General features: G+C 33.5%; 1 protein-coding gene across 8 annotated transcripts in view; it reads left to right on the top strand.

Moving 5' to 3' along the window:
• LOC138323008 (TNFAIP3-interacting protein 1-like) overlaps positions 1–14940 on the top strand; it is a 56021-nt gene extending 41081 nt beyond the window's left edge. For all 8 annotated transcript variants that reach the window (XM_069267314.1, XM_069267319.1, XM_069267315.1 and 5 more), the window contains 14 exons: positions 2032–2209; positions 2559–2698; positions 3395–3916; positions 4447–4587; positions 4939–5091; positions 5382–5423; positions 5751–5948; positions 6851–6964; positions 7188–7274; positions 7770–7916; positions 9365–9448; positions 9577–9796; positions 10138–10287; positions 11148–14940. In XM_069267314.1, the coding sequence (XP_069123415.1) occupies positions 2077–2209; positions 2559–2698; positions 3395–3916; positions 4447–4587; positions 4939–5091; positions 5382–5423; positions 5751–5948; positions 6851–6964; positions 7188–7274; positions 7770–7916; positions 9365–9448; positions 9577–9796; positions 10138–10287; positions 11148–11254 (2238 nt within the window). In that variant the 5' untranslated portion in view covers positions 2032–2076 and the 3' untranslated portion in view covers positions 11255–14940. The remainder of the gene's footprint in view (positions 1–2031; positions 2210–2558; positions 2699–3394; positions 3917–4446; positions 4588–4938; positions 5092–5381; positions 5424–5750; positions 5949–6850; positions 6965–7187; positions 7275–7769; positions 7917–9364; positions 9449–9576; positions 9797–10137; positions 10288–11147) is intronic.
• Positions 14941–16707: the final 1767 nt, after the last annotated feature.

Genomic DNA, 16707 nt, shown 5'->3' on the forward strand with positions numbered 1-16707 from the left:
ACAAAAATTGAAAAGAAAAAAAAAAAAAAAAAAAAAAAGAAAGAAAAGAAAAAACTAAAAGAAAATACCCGCTTTTAACTTCCCGAAAGAAAACAGGACTATTTCACCGTGGTGTTTTATTCTCGAGTGTGTACCCATGCATACACGAAAAAGTCAGCGATAAATTTGAGAAGGGTAAGAGATTCATCAGATCCGACTACAAGACCAGTGAAGAGGGTGGCATCACAGGAATGCTACAGGGTATAAAACTTACCACAATCCAGATTAGACGCGCATAACAGACATTCCTGTATAAAGTGGTGGAGAGGTCGCTACCATCAATATCCCAGGCGTCTTCTTCACGATACAAGGATCCAGAAGAAACAGCCAAGCTAAGTATTACGAAAATCACATCAAGTATTGTTGAAAGAAAATTTCATCTTGTCATCAAAAAATCTAAACCACTCATGCGATACACCTGTGATCAATACAGAAGTTTCTCCTTATGTACAGTCGTTTACTGGAACCGCTAGAATGACGATATACCTTTAATTGATGCCCCAAAATAGGAGGTTTTAGGCATGCTCTTCAGTAAAATCATCTCTCTAATGCTGTGTTAAAACCGGGTTCGGGTTCTGTAGTGCATCAAAGAAAAGAGAACGAAAAAGAAAATGTGAAGACATCAATGATCAGTTAGCTGCTAATAACGTTTCCAAGAAAAAGTTTCAAGTCACAAGAAGAAGTAAAGAAAATATCGTCAAGTAATTTTCTGATTTGACACAATGAAAATTGATTAAATTTTAACGAAAGAAAACTATTGAATTCATTACCTATTTGCCTACATTTTTGGAAGATCTACATGTACATGCTGGGAAACTAATGGAAAATCTTGAAATTAAATCATGTCTTGTATGCACCAGAAAAAAAAGAATTTCGTGCAAGATACCCGTACAAAAAATGTTGTTACTAATGCAGTTTTTTATATCTTAAAAATCCAAGAAAAAAGATTGTTTTATCTGCAATGCATTGATCACTAGCCAACTGTAATAGCAAACTAAGGGAGCTAACTCTGGTAGGCGTATCTACTCAATCCTCGACATAACCCGGAAGTTACCGAACACACCCGAGATCGGGGGATTTCCAGTATTGTGTTGTTTATATATTGCACAATGTCACTTTGACACCATATGGCAACTGCGAAATTCAAAAGTACGTATTCGATAAATCAAAAGTTTCATATGGAATATCTGAATTTATAGAATATTTCAGAGGAATTTTCCACTATAAATAAAATATTCTGATATATTTTGTTTTAGTTTTGTTCCGTTTGTATTAAACATTCGATAAATTAGTTTTCACCTCAAACGTCAAATGTTTTGGTAAGTATAACTGTACTGAATTTTGAATAATTCAACATTTTGGTATATTTTAATCAGTATTAATGTGTGTAAATCATCAATATATCTTACTCAGTTGTATGGAGATAGAATAACAGGCGTAATTCAGCTATTAAGACTAAAAACATGTAAGCTGATTGTAACAGCTGATCATCTCAAAAATGAAAGTACAACAATACGCTAGACACATGTACATTTGTAAGTTATCAGTGTTTGTTCTTAAATCATCGTGAATTATTATTAAAAACATTTTACAATGTTTCAGTCATTTATTTCTTTTATTATAAATATTATGTGATACCACTAGCCTACTGTATGTGTATACACACGTGTTGCGTAAATAATGTTTTCCTATAATAAGACATAAGAATAGATTTACAGATCTCTACTGTAGTTATTTTCAGTAATGATGTAATGGCATGACATACGAAAATGAACAGTTGCATGTAGGTAGCTATAGGCCTAGTACCTACATTTACATGTTCATGTACCTGCACATCTAAAATTACTTTCTGATCGATCTGGATCCATCATCAATATTCATCATGAACAGAAGCATCATTACATAATTAACTGATGTACTTCTGTTATGACAGAGCAATAGTGGATAGTACATTTAGACAAGCGTTCTATATCTTAATTATCTTTTTTTCAGTTGTCAAAGTTTGTGTGTGATCAATGATGTTTGATTTCCCATACAATGTCGAATCATGCTTGGGCTCAAAACGTGGATGAAGAGCAAGTGGACATTCAGAAATGTAGAGCAGAATTGGAAGAACTGCGAACACATAAGAAAACATTGGAAGGAAAAATACAAGGCTACAATTTTCTAGGTAACTTAATTTTCTGTAAATCTTTCATGTATATGTTTTCTTCATTATTAACATACATGTGCATGAATATATATTAAAAGCCTTAAGTTTTGTGGAAAATTATTTAAGCTCTGCATTAGGTCAATTTTGTTTTCCATCTTGGAGTCATAGCCATATTTGTAATATTGTGAGATGTTAAATACACTGTAAGATATTATATGAAATTTCTTCAACTGCAACATTGAGTAATATTAATTCTTAAAATGTGTTATTTTGCAACACATGGTAATGAAAAAAGTAATAAAGAGTAGTAAAACCTAATAATTTGCAATAAAAGATTAAAATGATTAATTACTGCATTTTATTGTAGGTACAAGACTCCGGCAAAGAGACAAAGAGTGTGAGGAATTAAGACAAAAGTTAGCAGAAGTAACCCAAAACAATCAGCAACAAACAAACATTCGCTCTGTTTCACTTCAAAATGATATTGATTTACTAACTTCAAACAAAGTAGGTCCAACAATCATAAAAGTGTTAAGTTGGCCTTGACTTTTCAATAATGTACATGATAAATGTACAGTGTATACAATTCTTTAATTTGTTTAATGTCAACTAAATCATTGTTCTTAACTATGGTGATATTCAGACTAATGCAGATTTCTCATTTGCAAAAATCTATCAAATTATTGATAATTCTTTATCTTGCTCAAGATATCTCTTTTTATGTTTTATAACAAAAAAAAAAAAAAAAAAAAATCTGTGACTTTGTAGGATTTGATATTGTGTTAATGTAATGATGTGTATTCAAAACAAACATTACAATTACAAAAACAGTTTATTTGAACATTCTCTCATAATGTAGTCAAGTATGAAATTTCACCTTTCAAAATGATGGCTGAACTAGACTATGTACCATTGATTAAACCAATTTCAGGGCCCAGTTTCACAAATATTCCTTAACTTTAAGGAATTCCTTAACTTAAAACTCTCTATAGGAAACGTTACAGATTTTAAAGAAGGTTATTCAACTCATAATTTTTTCCTTAACCTTTGTAATGCTTTCTTATGGTGAATTGCTTGTGAAACTGGGACCAGATATAACAATTTTCTTATTAATTGTTAAATACAGACTATACAGTATGATAAAAATTTATGACACATCTTTTAAAATTGAATTATTATAATTTTCACTACTTATTTTCTCAGACGATTCAAACTAGCCTTCATCTCCTTAATGGTTATCATAACACAAATCCATCTGATGTCCACAACTATCAACACCCTGTCTCCAATCTGAATCAGGTATCCACTAATACTACTGACCTGTTTGGAAGTGCTCCAAAACAGCTGGAAAACGGTAACATTATTTCTGATGACTGTCTGTTTCCACCTGAGGAAAAGGAAAAACCTAAAGTTCATGTCAAAATGACATCAAACCACACAACTGTGGAAACAAATAAACTATTCCCGAGTGAAACTAGGCCGGCTGTTTATGGACCCCCGGCGGATGGTGTGAGGTATCCTCCAACATTTGTCCAACCTGAGAGGAAGATATTCCAGGAGGTATCAAATCGTGTTGATTCCAACAGTAGTGATCAGACTGATGGACCTACGAAAGGAAGTCCAGGAACTCCAAGGGAGCTCAAAAGCTTTGATATACCCAACAAGTCTAGTCTAAACTTGATGAACTTTGAGGACAACATTTTGTACCCTCCAATTGATGTGAAGGTTTGTTACATGGATTTTCTGTTCTATTCAAGTTGTGTTAAAGTGATTCTGCTGAAGCTGAATCACTCCATTGCAGTCATAGACAAAGGTGTTTCGTGGTCTAAATTGTGATGCAAGACACAAACTTCAAATTTCTCGAATTAAAAACCAAGCAATTGTGATTGCTTATACTGTGAACACTGACACAATTGCTACATGTAGTTTCACCTCCATGATTATCACCAGGCTGAATTATACAAGTGTGAATTTTCCTTAAGCTAGATTTTACAAGCAGGCATTATATGATAACCTCAAGCTGTTATAAATTTCACACATTATTCATTATACATTACAAAATCAAGAACCAAAAACAAAATGTTTTTGAGATTTTAATTAAAATAATGAGCCTGAGCTGGCCAATAAACTGAAGAGAACCACATGTGGTAATGCTTCACAGTGTGTGCTGCTTATATACTGTAATATTACTTGTTTGGTTCATAATAACATTGCTATATTGTAGTTTCTTGTTTACTATTTGTTACTATTTGTAGGTGGATGACCATGCTGTAGATCATCTCATAAGTATACAGGTACGAGCAGATCTGGCCACAGACGGTCCTACACAGAATATTAAAAAGTATTTGGAGGATGAACTGTTGCCTAGAATACAGAAGGTGGAAGAGGAGAATCAGGCAAGGATAACTCATCATTATCATTATAGTAAATTACCCTCGGCAACACTTTTCTTATCCTAGATATGCCAGGGGCTCCTATCACTGAGGTTATATCTTCCCCTGGACTATCTCATTGTAAAACTGGAAGCAGTTCAGGAGAGAAAAAAACCTGGCCTGCCAAGACTTCCTTTGAAGATTACAGAGGCTTCAAAGCAAAAATTTCAGCCACAATGTACCATTATATATTTCCTTTTATGTGCATCAAAGGATCAAATTACCCATGTCTTCTGTTGCCTTCACTTTAACTTTGAGTCCTTTGATGAGATTAATTGAAATACATATTTATTTGTTTGATAATTTTTTTTACAGAGAAAAGAAGATCAGTGGAATATTGAAAAATCTGCCCTTCTTGAGAAAATTCGACAATTAGAAGCCGGACAGAGAAAAAATCCAAGTCCAGGACAATCCTTATCGGAGAACCAAATGTCAGGATGGAATGTTGTACAGAAATCAGAAGCAATGGTAATTATGTATTTAAGTATTTTTCATCTGCTGATAGATCTAATAATCTAATCAAGTAGGGTTGTTGAAGAAAGAAGGGATATTAGTATTAATTTATACATCCAAAGTTACTTACAAGAAATGATTTTTGCCTTGATTCTTGTTTGATTTTAATTCATTCACCCCTGAAATTCTATAATGAACTGTACCAGCTTTAGTTTTAGATGAGTTCAATTGTGTCCTTATGTGTATGAGTTAACAGAGGTCTAGTGAAAATGTTGATGTTTCAATACTGTTTGTTAATTTTACAGAACCCTGGTGATGTGAAATTGTTAGAGGACCACAATAAACAGGTAATATTTATTATTTCTCCCACCGCTTTACATATTACACATGTCTCTCCTAGCCAGGTTACTTTATCATGTGGTCTTTTGTTAAATGAATATCAGTATGTACATATTTATAATTGACAGCATATGTACATGACTGTGTATAACTGTTTCATATCAATCCTTTATGAGGGCATTGCTTATGAACAATTGGTTGAACTGATTGAAATAAAATGGGATTACACACATCTGAGTAACATCTATTTTATTTCTATAGGGCTGTCCTTATGTTTTGTTTCATCATATATTCACGGTGTTGTTTCTGTTGATACTAATTGGTTTATTATTTAGCTGGTGGACGCCAATAGAAGCTGGCAAGCATTTTATGAGAAGACACAGGCAGACCAGCAGAAGACAAGCGACTACTACAAGGATAAGTTTGCAGGGATGACCCAGGAGATAAACAGATTGAAGTCTCAAGATGAGCAGAAGAGAGCAGAATTTCAGAAAATGCTTTTTGAAGCCAAACAGAAGCAGATAGATGAAGAGGTAAGGTGCTTAATGTGTCAATGTCCCTGAACAGGAAACTTTTATTTCCTCTTATGCTTTAGTAGTATTGATGACATATGGTACTCATAAAAAGAACAACCTTGATGTCATACTCCCATAATGCCATCAGCAACATTAGGTATTCCTGTGTTTTAAGATGATCCATATTGTCCACGAGTTTAAGGCAATTAAAGCTAGTATCTGTATTAGATACTAATTAGGCTCCAAAATATCTCTAGACATTATCGTTTGTATATGATATTACCAAACTAGGCAGGACCTTTTCTCCCAAATGCCTCCAGCAAACTGATGTCTTTGTCTGTATCAATATGAACCATTTTGTTCTTTGCTCACAAATATCCTTAGTGAAAGTATTTGTCTGTGTAATGAATCATACTGGACTTATACTCCCAAATATCCACTGACAACTAATGTCTTCGTATTAAGATGGACCAAAATGTCCTTCAGGCAACTCACTGGTGTCTTCGTCTGTATTAAAAAGTACCATTTCGAACTTTGCTCTCAAATGTCCTTATGCAACTCCTGCGTTTGCCTGTATTAAGAAGGCCCATGTTATGCTTCCATATGTCCCAAGGGAGCCCATAACTATGTCTTTATCAAGAGATACCTTGTTGAATCCATCCTCCAAAATCTCCCTAGACAACTGATATCGTAAACTGTATAATTAAGAAGCACTATGCTGAATATCTGCTCCCAAATGTGATAAGGCAACCGATTTCGAAGCCTGTATTTAGACCTTGCTGAAAGTTTGCTCAAGGTGTCGAGACAACTGACTTCTTTGCCTGCATTAAGAGGGACCATCAAGCAGCTGTTTCCTTTATCATGCTGAATCTATATCCGCAAATTTCCTTATATAGTTGAAATCTTTGTTTGTTTGACAGGCACTGAAAGAAGAGGTGAAACACTACAAGTCTAAAGTAGAATCCTTGGAGAGACAGTTGGAACAGATCAGGCCAGGATTCTTACAAAGCAACATGAATGCCCTACACATCGCTGTATGTCTTGGTTTTTACTGTACATTTGTGCTTCATTATACTAACACAATCACAAAGAACTGAATTATAATATATAGTGCCCTAAGCAATTTAAAAAAACAATAGGTTTACGTAAAAGTAATTTATGATATGTAAGGTTATAAGTTGACATTGATAACGTACCTTGTTTTACTGTATAAGTGTGATTTGTCTGATAAATGTAATTGAATCCTGTTTGCTATAGGGCACCATGGGACCTCCTGAATTCAACATTCCCAATGGCAAGTCTCTACATGACTTACAAACTGAGAATGATACCTTAAGGTGTCAGGTAAGTTACATTAATTATCATTGATATTACTAGACATATTGTATAGCCGTTTCAGTATACTTAAATGCTCAGCGATATAATTCTGCCATTGTTAGGAATCATGGTATGGTAAGAGAACATGCTTATCGAAGAAAAACCTTAGAATGTGTATATATATATATATGATAAATACATCTGCATACCAGATTAAAAAGGGGTGATTTATCGATGTATAGCCTTCTCTTGTTCACTCACAATATCACATTGATTGTTGTCTGCTCTTTATTGATTGTCGTCTGTTCTTCATTGATTGTCGTCTGTTCTTCATTGATTGTCGTCTGCCCTTCAAGAATTTATACCAACTATAAGCATTGCAAGTGCAAGGTCATGTCACATTCAGGAATAAATCATTGTATGTGTAAAAAGTTTAGGTATACCAGCACTTCATGCTGTATTAAATCTGTTCTTAAGGATAAAAGGTTTAATACAACATACATTTGGAAATGTTTGTTACAGCTAACTGTGTTCCAAGAAGATTTCGACAGAGAGAGAAGTGATAGAGCTCAGGCCCAGGCTGCTAAAGAGACGCTTAGGGAGCAGCTAGAAGGTGTTAAACAGGAGATGACGGTGGTCAGGAATCAGATGAAACAAAACGAAAGACAGGTATATATAAAGCCTTTTTAGCTTCTAAATCCTCAAGCTGTTGTGTTCGCATATTTATTTCTATTTACGAAACGGAAAGAAAGACAGATACATAGAGAGAAATGTAAAAGATTGAGTAAAATATTCATGTTTTGGAGGTGTATTAACCAAAATGCACTAGTTTGAATTTTTTTTTAAATACAAAATAACTTTTCCTTTTCTTTGTGAGCTAAAACTTAAAAACCATTCGACACAACTTTCGAAAACCTTCTGTATATATTTATGGTTAGTGACATAGTTGTTTCTTTTGCAATGCATATGATTTTATTACATAACTTGTTTACACAAATCGATATACGAGAAAATATATTATTTTCATCTACTATCCCAATACCTCGTTCAATAAAACTTTGTTATATTGCACAGTTCGAAGTTATATTGTACACTTCCTTGGAAACACTATATTGCACGGTTTTAGATGTTATATTACACGGCTTAAGGAACACCTCGTCCCTCATCTTATATTCATATCAACGCAACACTCATCGTTTCGTCAAGATTGTGCATGAGTTTTCTCATGTGTTTTAGCCAAAACTATTTTATCCTAAGTAACACGTTTTATTAAATAGACATTTACAATTTTGTTTTAGTTTTTGCTTGCCTTTTTCCTATCCTGATCTTTTAGATACAGTCCTTGTTTATATCCTGGTACTAATGCCTGCCCTGTAGTTTGGCCCTAAATGACCTTAGTTGTCGATGGGCCGTAAAACTCAAACAAACAAACATCGTCCCTGTTGTTAAGTTTTGTAGAAAATCGCGTGTAAAAGTGAGTTACCTGATTATGACGTCATAAAGGTGCATGCTCAATTTCGCGCTAGCTTTATAGATCTTGAGACAAGGACGTCATAAACGTTGCTTTCTGTGCTCTACAATCGGTTTCATCAAATGGATTAAAAGGCTGCATGCAGGTCTAATAATATAAAAGAACGACATGAAAAGCTGAGTTACACCGTGAAGTACATGGACTAAACGTCAATCTTCGAATGATTTGATGCTTTTTTTCCGTACGGTACGCTGTTGGTGATTTTGTTAAAGTGATTTTCATGTTCATTAAAAAATCAACTGGAAAAAAACTGGTGATAATTGATAAAACATTTTTTCAGGGGTTAATGTGGCCTAGTTCATAATATTTACCCCTCTGTGGTAGTAATCAGCAAATGTTATATTGCACTCGGCTTTCAGCCTCGTGCAATATGACATTTGTTGCTTACCACCACCTCTGGGTTTAGTGTTATGAACAAGAGCACAGTAACCCATGGAATATTTGTGTAATATATATGTATATGTATAAAATAATTGTCATGTTATAGACATGACATTTCCTTCTAAAGAACCATTTAAAAAAAAATAATTTGATAATACTTTATTAACTGGGAAAATAAGAAATGTGTCTGTCTGTTTGTTGACAGATGAGAATTGCAGAATCTAATTGTCAAGACGCCCATCGAGAAAAAGACAAACTACGGCAACAGATTACAGAGCTCAAAAATACGGTAGGTTCACAATTTTCTAGTTACTAAACAATGTGATTATATATACAATGATTAATGGACCATACTGATAACGTGATATAAAATGTTAAACTGTAATGATACAAAGAAATAAACATGTCCTATTTTAGCTGAGACGAGAAAAGGAAGCAAACGCAATGCACTTGCAGAGACCATATCAGCCACAGTATCAGCCGATTCCACAACACCCAGGCTACATGAACCACCCTGGAGCTATGACAAATGGTACACCCCACATCGAGCACAACAGAGTGGCCGCCCAGCCCCAGACCGATCCATTCGCACAACCTGTACCTTCTTATCTGATCAACAACCATCAGAAGTCTTCAGGTACTGTTAGAACAGATGTAAAGTGAAAACAGTTGGACCGATTTCTGTTACAAAATCATTTTTTAAACTGCTATACGAATTTAAACGTTATTGAAACAATAAGAATGGCTGTATTACAGATCAGGAAACACTTTATGTTCCTTTCAGCTATCTCCCACATCTATCAAAGTTACTTTTCATTGGTGCTCTGAGCTTCTCTCCGTCAGTACCAGAATCATACTGAGCCATCAGAATGGTCATAATGAAAATTTTCAATGTAATAGAAATATTGAATTATTAATTAATTATATAAATTCTATATTCTATAAATAATACTTATCTTTTTATTATTTGTGTTGTAGCTCCTGGTATTCCAAACACACCACAAGATTTCAATTTCACAAGGTCAGGGCCTGCCCATCACAAAGAATGGCATTGTGAGAAATGTACCTTTAGTAACCACCCTTCACGTACGGTGTGTGAAGTCTGTGGACATACACAAAAAAGAAATGGTAAGTAATTTTATCATTAACTTTTACGGCTCATTGCTTCTTTATTACGTCGTGTTAAAATTAGATTCCAGAATTAACATCCAGTCATATGGCACACTGTAAACAAGATTTTTGCGGCGACTGAATTTGGCGTTTATCTGTTAAACTATCTAGAGGCCTAGGATTCTTCTTGGCGTGTGATTGAAACTTTAAAATGGCGATGTATTTTTGTGATCTCTTAACACCCTCAAAATAAGCGAAAATCATTTGGTTTATAGTGCACATTTGATAACATCCAACCGTTGGCATTTTCATGAGGAAATATTTATAGTTGAATATGTTTTTCAAAAATTATATTGAAATAATATACTACAGACTTAAAAGAAAATTAAAAAAAAACCCAATACAAAACAAACAAAAGAAAACATAACAGAAACCATTTTTCCAGAGTTCTAAATTTTGTGATTTCCATCTCAAAACATATTTATGAACATAAGATTTACAGCTTAAACCTACCATCGATATAATTGAGATAGAAAAACAATCACTGATGAACCCACCAAGGTCACATCCGGGTCTAGTTCTACTCTGAATTTAGAAATTGTATGTCCGATATTACATCAAAGATTGAAAGGAAATTTTTGATATATTTACCTAAAATCTGCTTCTTTTTTGCTTTTTATATATAATGTATTTCGTTTGAGATTAGAGAGACAAACTTATAAATGTGTTACTTTTCACCCGAAATATGCAACATTATTGGGGTTTTTTCTTGTCGCTGAACAAGTTTGTTCGTGTTTTATTGAACGTGCTTTACATTTTTGAGACACGACGGAAGCAAATGTGTAAAAATTCAAACTGAATGTGCAATTTCATTTTAGTGGCCGGTATTGGGGCGCCAATATACAGAGGATATAACTGTGATCAGATGGAACCCTGCGAAAGTGGAGACTTATCAACGGACACTGGCGATCTGGCACATACCTAATTTAATCATCAAAATAGTGTAGCCCAAACCTGATTCAGACACAGGAAATCTGACTTTCTACTTTATAGGCACTCTAGATTTGGCCCAGGCCTAAACATGTACTGTTAACAAACTTAATTTCAGGTAGAATTAAATTTTGCACGTTTCATTGCCGATAAGAAAATACATAAAACACAGATACATTAAAACCATATGGCAATACCAATTAAATCGTTGCAAAAAGTCGTTAAATATTAACAAAGCAGAATGAAGTTGCTGCAAAAGTAAGTTAGTTTAAAACGGCGCTCGAATCAAGACATTTTTTATCGTTGAACTGGCCATATTTGTGATTGATGGAAATGATCACTCCAGTTCTGTTATAGTTTTGCTAAAAACGACTTACTCAAGGTCTTGATTCATGCACTATTACATATCTACGTTGTGCATGTGATAACTGATAAGTGACGAGAATGTTACTTGCATGCTTAGGTCTCGGCCAAATCTGCTAACGCGTAATTAAGTTATAGTGTGAACTGACAGAATCATACTTGCTGGTAATTTACTCACCTTAATGTTTCATCAAGGATGGTATCTTACCAATGAATATTGTTATTTTAATCAGACACATGTATACCATCTGGGTCTACTTGTATAAACCATCTCACTGACGAAGGAAATCTCAAGCATTGCATTGCAATGTAAAATATTAATCTAGAGTATATCTTAGTCTAGAAATGTTTTATGCAAGTGGGCCCTGATATATTTGTAAAACATACAGCCTGATCCAAGCTTTATACTGTAGAACAGCTGTCACACCATCACACTTAATGTATTACATATTAGGGTCTATATTTCAAAGTCCCAATCGATTCCATCGCAATGGGCTACAGCTTAACTGAATATATGCCAGCGCGAAAAATATCATTAAATAATATAGGTTATTTTATATTTGTGACACCGTACAACATGAAATATTCGTGGTTGCTTTCTGTAATGGATTGGAGATGTCATAATGGATTAATCATGGCTATCCTTTGGAACAACGAATACAAGTAATATAAAAACAAATTGGGTTGTTTTTATATTCGTGTATCTATAGCAAACATACAGCCAGAATGTTTACACCACAAATATTTCGTGCTATACAGTAAGTCACTAAAAATCATTAGGGTTACATTTGATACAAAACCTTCAAAATTAATCAGATTTATTTCTTTTAAGAATGTAAATACATGTATTACACACCAAACCTAATGTATGTTAACCAGGTATCACAGAAATCTAAAAAAAAAAATGTCTTCATTTTTTATACACATGGTAACTATTTTCGCATGTATAATTGCGCCTCTGTCATTCACATTTGGCAGATATATTTCTAAATTATCATCAGATCTTAAAAAGAGTTGTATTAGGTAAAAATTGTGCTACCAAGCAACAGTCACGTGACCAGCGGATTGAAATTCGACATTAAGAGATCTATTGATGAACATGAGTTGTCTTCTATTGGCATATGGAAAAATATACATGTAATCACAAAACCAAATGAACATTTGTTCTGATTCTCATTTTCCATTGAATACTTTTTTTACCTTTTAATCAGTATTTGCATATTACAGAGTTATCTGCCCTTGCAGGTAGATATTGATTGTGACGTCATGTGTTTGCGAGCGTAATGTCATATCGGAGAAAACCACGTGAATTGCGCTCATGAAATAATGACGTAACAATCGATACCTATTCGCAAGGGAGCTATCTCTGTAATATGCAAAGACGGAATAATCAAAAGAAAATGATGAATTAATGTATTGCGCAATATTTTGAATTTTGAAATCTAAACAAATTAAATTACTATTACTGTAAACAAACTTATTTTTGCGGACAATTAGAAATAACGAATATTATATCACCTGTAAAACGATTTCCACAAAACATGATCGCCATGAAATGCGAATATAATGTCAATGGGCATTAAAACGCGTAACGAAGTCGCCATAAAAATAAGTTGGTCTTCAGGATATGATAATTACGGTGGCTGATTTGTGCCATTTCGTCTTTTCGCCTCGTAAAGACGAAAATTAAATATCTTAGTTGTTGTTTTGTCCCTTTCGTCCCGAAAGCTTAACAATTCTTAAACCGAGTCAATTCGGGACGAAAAGGCGAAAAGTAAAACACGAAAAGACGATATTGATACAAGCTGATTAGCGCCTTCCATTTCCATCTTTTCGCCTTCAAATTATCGTGCTTGGGCGAAACAAAAAAACGAAAATTAACAAACCTTAAATTTCGAGAGAAAAAAAGTTTGTTTATCTTCGTCTTTTCTGGGAAAAACAAGCTCTTTGAAGTGAAAAAAAACCCACGAATTTAAAGTTGCGAATTAACGTGCATCAGTTTCGTCTTTTCGCCTCGAAAACACGATATACATTTATTGTAATGTTCTGAAAAGACGAAATATTACAAATCAGCCACCGCAGATTATTCTGAAGAATCGGAAAAATAATATTCTAATCGTATACAGTAGTTCATGCATTTTCCAACTTGTGTGAATTTATATTTCGAAAACATTACGGAAGAAATGAGTATTTTGAGTAAATTCAAATTTTTGATAATTTGCTTAGAGAATCTTCTGATCATAAATAGGTTGTGCGTTTTTACCAACACTCATTGTTAATTTGTATACAGACATCTCCATATGTGTAATATTACTTGGTATTTACATGGTAATGTTTGCGTATAGAAAAAAATGAATGACTTGTGATTTGCCCATGTGATATACGTTTGATAACCAACAAAAAAATAATATTATGATCATTTTGCTTTTGGACATTGAAATCGGAAGACCACATTTGTATCGAACTTAAAAAGGGTTTTCAAAGTTGTGTCTGGATTAGAAGGTCGACAAAGATCATCAGAGACTTCTTGTATGCTAATGTTAGGTCTTTATGATTTTTATAAGTAGAAACATTGCGCAATGATAGTCAGAATGTCCAGTATGTGTCTAGTATTATTAACTTATCCATATATATATAGGTCAAATACATTGTTTTCGTTTTCGACAATGCCTATAATATACTAGACAGTTCAATAGCATACCCGTTATGTCTTCATACAGTCTGGAAATTATTCTGGGTATAATATCACATGGGCAATATATATATGTATATATATAGTGCGAGTCACGTGTATTGATTTTTGTAGAGTATGGAAGAACCACGATCACTTCAACTCGTTTATGCTCTTAGAAATGATGCTTTCAAAGCATATTGTTTGCAATGAAGTATCATACATTGTACACAAATTCAGTTTACGGATATCTGATAAAGTTACTGATATTACCATGAAGGTCCAAATTGACCGATTACGAAAGTGAGATTGCAATGTGTGATGACAAACCCATCGATAAAGTAACTTTATCAAACAAACTTTGTGTGTTATTAATCGACAAAGAAAAATGCACCTTTTTGGGTTTATCAAAATCTAAGATGTAGGGTTAATCAAAATTTGATGAAATAGTTTAATAGAAAACCGATAATATTGGCGATCGAGTAAGTTTATCAGTCTGGGGCGCATTTTAAGCCATGTATTTGGTCTTTTGGATGACAAACTTAACAAAAAAATGTTCATGATAAACATTATATGTAATGTATATGATCGCCAAGTTTCGATAACAAATTTTACACCTTTCGGTATCTGGATCAGCGTCATCAGAAGATGGTTCATCCAGTGCAGTTCTTAAGAACAGGACTAGTTTTATTTCACTATAAGAACTGTACAATTCCTTTTATTTGAGGGAAATTGAATTTTGCGTATTCGCGGTCAATGTTAACTTAAATACCGAGAATAAAATGGAAATAATTTGAATTAGACCATAGCGGCCACATTCTCCCGCGAAGAGATATTAATGTGTTATAGCGAAATTTTCTCTCCGCGAATTTAAACAATTACCGGTACATTGAATATAAAGGTAGCTTAAGATTACGACCTAGTGCTGTTATTGACAATATAGATAACGGTAGTCTTAATAGTTCTTTTTATTGAGTGAATAGTTAAGTATACAATTTTACTACTAATTAACAGCAAAAATATAGAATATATCGACAATATTTAGTAAATATTACTTACATTATTTGCTACTATAATAGTAGATGCAAACACAAGTGTGTAACTATATTATTATACAACTGACTTGCATATCTGCAGTATAGACGAAAGCATAAGGGATCATAAAGTAATTGTGCAAGTTACAGCTGTGATTGCATAATGAAGGAATTTGGTGGAGGGGATGTGTTAGAGATGTGTACACGAATTATTTGCATGTACAAGGAATATCCCCGTGAAATGTTGAAAAGATCATTATGGTGGTATGAATATGTGTTTTTTTCAATCCATTTTAGGGACTTTGTCACTGTGAGTCTAGGTTAAAAGTTTATATATATTGGGAATATTATATACATTGGTATATATTAATTTGAAATAATTCAATTTTGCTTGTTACGAGCATTTTCATTGGCTTAAAAATTTACTTTATCAGCCCATAAAGGAAAAAATGGCGTCGCAGAATGAATTTTGAGTATTGAAGAGATATCTTTAGTAATTTGAATTACATGTATAATGATTAATTTGAATAGATTTTTACATTGTACCATGTGACACAAAAACTGTACATGTACGGAGTATTTAAGTACTACTCAGATTTTTGTGTATATATCTGCATAACATAAAATATCTATATAGTGGAATCCTTAACACATTTATATGCCTATATGTATTAATGTGTAGTAATGCTTAAAAGAACAGTCATGCTTGTTACTACTAAAGCTTTTTTTGTTATCTAGTTACTAAAGTCACTGATTCTTACATTTTCATGTTTTGGTCATGTTATTGTCCACGTATAAATACTCAGATATTTTGTCAGTTATTGCTAACAGAGCCTACGATTTCGGAACTGTATTGTCATTGTTTTGCCTACGTAACGATTTCAGATTTTCGTCAGTTATTGTCCACGTACAAATTCAGAATTTTGTCAGTTATTGTCCACGTGCAAATTCAGAATTTTGTCAGTTATTGTCCACGTACAAATTCAGAATTTTGTCAGTTATTGTCCACGTGCAAATTCAGAATTTTGTCAGTTATTGTCCACGTACAAATTCAGAATTTTGTCAGTTATTGTCCACGTACAAATTCAAAATTTTGTCAGTTATTGTCCACGTACAAATTCAAAATTTTGTCGGTTATTGTCCACGTACAAGTTCAGAGTTTTGTCAGTTATTGTCCAAGTACGAATTCAGAATTTTGTCAGTTATTGTCCACGTACGAATTCAGAATTTTGTCAGTTATTGTCCACGTACAAATTCAGAATTTTGTCAGTTATTGTCCACGTACGAATTCAGAATTTTGTCAGTTATTGTCCACGAACGATTTTAGAATTTTGTCAGTTATTGTCCACGTACAAATTCAGAATTTTGTCAGTTATTGTC

The sequence above is a fragment of the Argopecten irradians genome, chromosome 5 (genome assembly GCF_041381155.1).
Source record: "Argopecten irradians isolate NY chromosome 5, Ai_NY, whole genome shotgun sequence".
Classification (NCBI taxonomy): Eukaryota; Metazoa; Mollusca; class Bivalvia; order Pectinida; family Pectinidae; genus Argopecten; species Argopecten irradians.